Genomic DNA, 7,138 nt, shown 5'->3' with positions numbered 1-7,138 from the left:
ACGTAAGTGAACGTTTGAGACGCCAGCAAGAATAAGCAAGACCTAGCGAGAAATAAGGCCGTGACCTCGGAGATTTACAAAATAAAAATGTCGCAATGGTCGTAAAAAAATGTACAAATGGTCGAAACTCGTAACATTTTAAATGGAAATGTTAGCAGACTTACATTTTGTTTAACAATTTCAAAAAATCTAAATAGTTAATAGCCTTAATAGCACAAATAATATTATAGCATTGGCAATATTGTTAACAGCATTGAGATTAATGGTTATGATGATAACAACAGCAATAAAAATAACAAAACATTATTTATAATGCTAGTATTATGAATAATAGTAATAGCACTACTACTACCACTAATATTATAATTATAATAATCAACTTTAGAACACATATTTATATCCTGTTGTTATTTAGCCCATTCATACTACACTTTACACAATGTTCTGTCATTCATTTTGCACTGTACACAATGTTCTGTCATTCATATTGCACTGTACACAATGTTCTGTCATTCATATTGCACTGTACATAATGTTATATAATTCATATTACACTGTACATAATGTTCTGTCATTCATATTGCACTGTACATAATGTTATATAATTCATATTACACTGTATACAATTTCCTGTACATTGTGTCGCAGTTAATGGGAGTCCATTCTACTCAGGAGCACCTCTAGTTTCCAAATCCACAGAATTACACCCCAATCATCGTCACTGCTAATTTTGTGGCCCTTAATTTTGGCAATCAGCTGAAATCTAATAGTTTTTTCATGTTGTACATAGATATTACACCATAAACAATTTTCTGTATATTATATCACAGTAAAAGGGGGGTCCATTTTACTTAGGAGCACCTGTAAACTCTGTGGATTTGGAAACTAGAGGTGCTCATGAGTTGAATGGACACGTCTTTTAATGTGACACAGTGTACAGTAAATTGTGTACGGTCCAATATGTATGTTTTTCTTGCACCGAATGGCCAGAGTTTGCACATTTTAGACCATTCCATTGGCCCTTAAGTGAAATATCCACCCACGCGGGGCACCAGGCCATGCAATACAAACTGGCCCTGTGTCCAATATGGAATACGAATTGGATTTCAGCTGGTTGGCTACTTTTTAAGGGCCTCAAAATGAGCAGCGACAATGTTGGGGTGTAATATCTGTGAATTTGGAAACTAAAACTGCTCCTTAGCTGAATGGACCCCCCTTTTACTGCAAAATAAAGGTTGCATTTAAATATATATTTAAATATATTTACATATATTTAAATATATATATACACACACATATACACACATACATACATACATACATACATACATACATACATACATACATACATACATACATACATACATACATACATACATACATACATATATATATATATATATATATATATATATATATATATATATATATATATATATATATATATATATATATATATATATATGTGTGTGTGTGTGTGTGTGTGTGTGTGTGTGTGTGTGTGTGTGTGTGTGTGTGTGTGTGTGTGTGTGTGTGTGTGTGTGTACAGTCCAATAAATAATAGAGTACATAGACAAAAAAACCTTGCTCACCAAATATATTTTTTAATCATGTAATATATTTTAGAAACTCTTTCAAAAATTATTTGTATGATAATTATTATACAATATATTAATAATTGTGCACATTTTCCATCATTTTTGCCCTAATTATTATTGTACAAAGTCTTATTCTGAAAGATTCCACAAAGCCGTGACCCGGAAGTACTTATTTGTTAATGTTTAGACAATTATTTTTTTAGACATCATAATTAAAGACATGTTGATGACACTTTTTTACTATTATGTGGGGGACTTTAATTTCGAAAAATTACGAAATGTCGTGACCGGGAAGTACTTTTTTAGTGTTGCTGACGAGACGCTGATTTTTGCGCCGTTGTTTTTGTCCAAAAACGAACATAGCGAAAGGTATTTTGACTTATCTAGGTGTTCGCAGCAGTTTTGTGTGTTTTGGTGTTGTGCATTCTGGTTGACTCATATAGCTAAACCAACAATCTTGTCTTTTCATTCGGTATGAGCACTGCAGGCAATCAAACTAGCCAATTAGCTGGCTGGCTGGCTAGCTAGTCACAAACGTTCACGTTTGGTTTAGTTCGTACACTTTTTGCTTTGAAATCTGTGGTCGTCCACATCCACAACACCATGAAACATTGAACGTCTGTGTCAAGTGAGGTCTTGTTTGCATTAGCCATGCTTTTTTATATTATATTCTCTTCACACATTATGTTCTGTCACTTTCCCCAGACAGAAAATTAGACTGCACCCCTTCCCTCCGTCTATCAAGATGGATAACTTGATTAATGAACACCAAAGCCGCAATGATCCAGAGAACAATGATTCACCTGAAATAAAGATTGAAATAGATGAGGTGCGCATTGAGTACACTCAACAGATGAACACACTGGAAGAAGAGAATCTAAGTGATCAGCCAGCAAACCAAGCAGACAGTTCTGATTTATCACAGGAGGATTCTGAGTCTGATTCAGAGTCTTTCTCTTGTACACAGTGTGACAAGAGCTTCCGTACCGCCTTACATTTGAAAAAACACCAGATTAGGCACACTGATAAAACCCTACACTATTGCATAACTTGTGAGAAGAGCTTCCCTTATGCATCGCTCTTAAAGCAGCACCTAACAATGCATGATGCTGACAGAACATACTGTTGCACAAAATGCGAAAAGAGCTTCCGATCTGCACCGTGCCTAAGGAAGCACCTGACAACGCACGGTGAGAAGAATCACGGTTGCACCGAGTGCGATAGGAAATTCTGTTCAGCATCTCGCTTAAAAAGGCACATGACAACACATAGTGGGGAAAGACCACATGTTTGCACCGCCTGTGGGAAGAGTTTTACCCGACCAGAGAGCTTAAAGAATCATCAGCTAAATCACCAAGGGGAGAAGCTGCACACCTGCCACGACTGTGGAAAGAGCTACAGTGTGCTGAAGTTCCTTAAAGAACATATGAAAGTCCACGAGGGTCCCCACATCTGCTCTCAGTGTGGGAAGAGCTACACACTCCTCTACAACTTGAAAATGCATATGTCAGCAGCACATGGAGAGGAAAAAGCATTGCCCTGCTCTGAATGTGGGAAAAGTTTTGTTTCAGAGTACCGTCTGCGAAAGCATCAGAAGCAAGTACACAGAACAGCCTTCCCCTGCCCTGAATGTGGGCGAAGCTTCTCCACACTGTCCATATTGCAAGAGCATCAGTCAAACCATACTGGTATCAAACCGCATTCTTGTGAGGAGTGTGGGAAGAGCTTTGGCCTTCTGGATGGTCTTCAGAGGCACCAGTACACACACAGGCCCAAACCAGAAAAATCCTGCCTCTGTGAGGAGTGTGGAAAAAGCTTTCTTAACCTCACCCAACTGGCCAGACATAAACAAGTTCATTCCAATGTTAAGTCCCACACGTGTGAGGAGTGTGGTAAAAAATTCAAACAGATCGGAGGTTTGAGAATACACCGCCGCACTCACACAGGGGAGACACCGTTCTCTTGCAAAGAATGCAGTAAAACATTTACGCAGGCCAGCTCCTTGAAGGTTCATATGTTAACCCACACAGGAGAGAGGTCATTCTCGTGTAAGGAGTGTGGCAAGACATTCAACATCGCAAAGACATTACGGCTTCATATGCGCATTCACACAGGAGAGAAACCACATAAATGCCCTGATTGTGGGAAGGGATACCATCATGCTCAAGGACTCAGAATGCACCTGCTATTTCACAAGGGTGAACGACGGCACACATGTACTTACTGTGACAAGAGTTTCTTTCTGCCAGGACATTTAAGAGCACACATCCGACTACACACTGGAGAGAAACCTTACCTCTGCTCTAATTGTGGGAAGAGCTTCAATCGTGCTTGGAATTTAAAGCAACACAAGAAAATATGTCAGTGATTCATTTCACCACAAACTGAACTTTCCACAGCATGTTATTGTGGGGCTCCTTTTTTGTAATATTCTGCCTATGATACATTGTGCTCTATGCCAAACTAGTCTAATAATACATTAAATAAAGGTGGTGACTTATTTTGCATTGAATTTGCATTACATTTGCTTTATCCATTTATAATCTGTATGTTGTTGTGGCAACAAAGTAGATGACATGCTCTATGTAGCCTACTTTGGCTGGGCCATATTGTGTGATGGGGATACTTGTACTGTATGACAAACTTTTAGTGAAGAATGATTGATTTGAATGTAAACATGTGGTGTCCAAAATGAACCCTAGAGGGTAGAACTAAACCAAGGATCTGGATATTATCATATCACTCTAGCAGAGAAACCTCCAGCTTTATTCAATGCCTTGATATGTACGTTCTCAAAATCTACTTAGAAAGAATATACAGCTACGTTATTTCTGTCAATATGCTATACTGTATATACACTCAGTGGCCAGCTTATTAGGAACACCCATCTAGTATCGCGTCAGACCCCCCTTTGCCTCCAGAATAGAATTCTTCAGGCATGAAATGTTGCTCAATTGGTATCAAGGGACCTAACGTGTGCCAGAAAACATTCCCCACACCATTACACCACCGCCACCAGCCTGTACCATTGACACCAGGCAGGATGGGGCCATGGACTCATGTTGCTTACGCCAAATTCTGACTCTGCCATCACATGACGCAACAGGAACCGGGATTCGTCGGACCAGGCAACTTTTGTCCACTCCTCAATTGTCCAGTGTTGGTGATCGCGTGCCCACTGGAACCAATTCTTCTTGTTTTTAGCTGATAAGAGTGGAACCCGGTGTGGTCGTCTGCTGTAATAGCCCATCTGTGACAAGGACCAAAGAGTTGTGCGTTCTGAGATGCTGTTCTGCACACCACTGTTGTACTGCGTTGTTATTTGCCCGTTTGTGGCCCACCTGTTAGCTTACATGATTCTTGCCATTCTCCTTCGACCACTTATCAATGAACTGTTTTCGTCCACAGAACTGCCGCTGACTGGATGTTTTTTGTTTGTCGCACCATTCTCGGTAAACCCTAGACACTGTCGTGCGTGAGAAACACGTGTTTCTGAGATACTGGAACCGGCACCCCTGGCACCGACAATCATACCACGTTCAAAGCTGCTTAGATCACTTGTTTTGCCCATTATAACGTTCAATTGAACAGTAACTGAATGCCTCGATGCCTGTCTGCCAGCTTTATATAGCAGGCCACTTGACTCACTGTCTGTAGGAGCAAACCATTTTCGTGAACGGGTTTGTGTACTTAATATACTGGCCTCTTCGTGTATATTGCTTTGTAAAATAAGAACAAAATAATCCTGAATATGCCTTGTATAATCTCGAACATCCCTCTGTAGCATGGCTTAAACTAGCCATTTTCACTGTTTATTTTTACCATTTGAATACATGTATTCCAAAAAAAATGACTGCTCTGTGTTATTTTTCTTTGCTGCAACTGTATTAGTATTTAGAGACGATGCACTTGTAGAGGCCACACTATGAGTTACATTTCTATGTTTGGGTGAATTTTTATCAAGACAAGGTATGTTCTAATTATGTTATTGCTGAATCATATCCACTTCACACAGGACATGGCTAACATAATGGAGAGAACATCAGTGTATTCAATGTTTCTAAGGTAAACCCCTGTCTTGTACTGTACTACTGTACACCCAGGCAAGGTGAGCATACCTCAGCAACTAGTCTGTGTTCCATGTCTATGTCCAGGTAAATTCCTCCCTTTTACTGTACTGTACTTCGGGTATCAATCAGAGGGAGACGGGAATGTGTCCGCTTTGAATGAAATCGAATCCTCCTTCACTTACATCCTCTGGGTCTGCGTTTTGGCCTGCTCTCTCTGTGTGGTGCTCAGTGCACTGTGCACTTACAGGCTGAGACTCAGTGTCATTACCGCTCTAATCACATTCGGGCTCCGGAGCAGGTAGGCACTGACTCTGGAAGCATACAGGGAAGACTGTTTGTACTGTAAGTGTTACTTTTGTGTTATGAGAAAGTGTTGCTGCTCTGATCTTGTGATGTGGTCTGTAAACAGCTTTGAATGGAACATGTTCGCCTTTTCTGGTCTTCAATTCTTCTTCAATTGATTCTGCAGCACATTTGTTGGAAGATGCGCCAACAGCAAGGAGAAGATCATTGCTGGTGTTTCTCCCATCTAAAGTACAGAGGTCATCTTCTGCTTTAATGCAATTAGTGATAACTTGATGCCAAGAAAAGATGGTTTAAAAACTTGGTTCACATCTCTGTCATTACAGTGTCGAGTATACTGTCCATTACATTATTGCCAACTCTGTCTAAGTTATAGATTATACTAAATGACTGATGTTTATTCAGGCAATGTGCAGCTACAGTATGTTGGTTAGCTTACTGTATATTCAATGCTAGCTATTATTTTTCACCTGGTATTTGAGTTACTGTTTGTATTGGTTTCATGATGCAAGTCGAAGCTAAGCCTAGAGTAAATCCCCAAACAAGTATCTCTTGGGCCCCATACATTCGCAATAAAGTTCATTCCTCCCTTGAGATTTCACTTCAGTAGGGAAAAGTGCTATACGGCACTGTACATTCCAATGTTGTTTCTTGGGTGTATTATTTTGCTGTCATGCATTTACTTCTCCCATTGTGAATAGGCTATACGACCCACAATGTGAGAAAGGTAGCCCGCACACACTTAGGAAGACGGTCAAATTAGAGTCCCATCACCAGAATGATGGGAATATTTACTGATGAAGTGAATGGCTTCTGTGGTGTGTGTAAGCTTTGAATTCACAAAGCATTGTCTAAACATGCCTTCTGTATGTAAACATTGTACAGTGGCTTGGGAACAGTCAAATCAAAGTTTATTGGTTGCATACACAGTTGCAGATGTTATAGAGGGTCAATGGAACGGAGTCAAACGTGGGGTTTCCAAATGTTTCATCTGTTTGATACTTTATATTTATTCCATTCCAGCCATCAAATCAAATCAAATTGATTTATATAGCCCTTCGTACATCAGCTGATATCTCAAAGTGCTGTACAGAAACCCAGCCTAAAACCCCAAACAGCAAGCAATGCAGGTGTAGAAGCACGGTGGCTAGGAAAAACTCCCTAGAA

At 39.8% G+C, this 7,138-nt stretch overlaps 1 protein-coding gene across 1 annotated transcript; it reads left to right on the top strand.

Annotated features, from left to right (window-relative positions):
- The first annotated feature begins 1,817 nt into the window (after positions 1-1,817).
- On the top strand, positions 1,818-6,022 carry LOC123999113 (gastrula zinc finger protein XlCGF26.1-like). The gene is made up of 2 exons (XM_046304574.1): positions 1,818-1,967; positions 2,304-6,022. The coding sequence occupies exons 1-2, from the start codon at positions 1,819-1,821 to the stop codon at positions 3,964-3,966; spliced, it is 1,812 nt and encodes a 603-aa protein (XP_046160530.1). The 5' UTR covers position 1,818; the 3' UTR covers positions 3,967-6,022.
- Positions 6,023-7,138: the final 1,116 nt, after the last annotated feature.

The sequence above is a fragment of the Oncorhynchus gorbuscha genome, linkage group LG01, assembly GCF_021184085.1.
Source record: "Oncorhynchus gorbuscha isolate QuinsamMale2020 ecotype Even-year linkage group LG01, OgorEven_v1.0, whole genome shotgun sequence".
In the NCBI taxonomy this organism is placed as follows: Eukaryota; Metazoa; Chordata; class Actinopteri; order Salmoniformes; family Salmonidae; genus Oncorhynchus; species Oncorhynchus gorbuscha.
Note: the sequence above shows the minus strand (reverse complement) of the source record. Positions and strands in the feature narration are given on the sequence as shown.

Bases quoted from the DNA above. Each gene is read 5' to 3' on its own strand.
- LOC123999113 (XM_046304574.1), top strand. From the start codon at position 1,819: ATGTTGATGACACTTTTTTACTATTATGTGGGGGACTTTAATTTCGAA. The intron at 1,968-2,303 runs GTATTTTGACTT...CACTTTCCCCAG, and splicing joins AAAAACGAACATAGCGAAAG to ACAGAAAATTAGACTGCACC.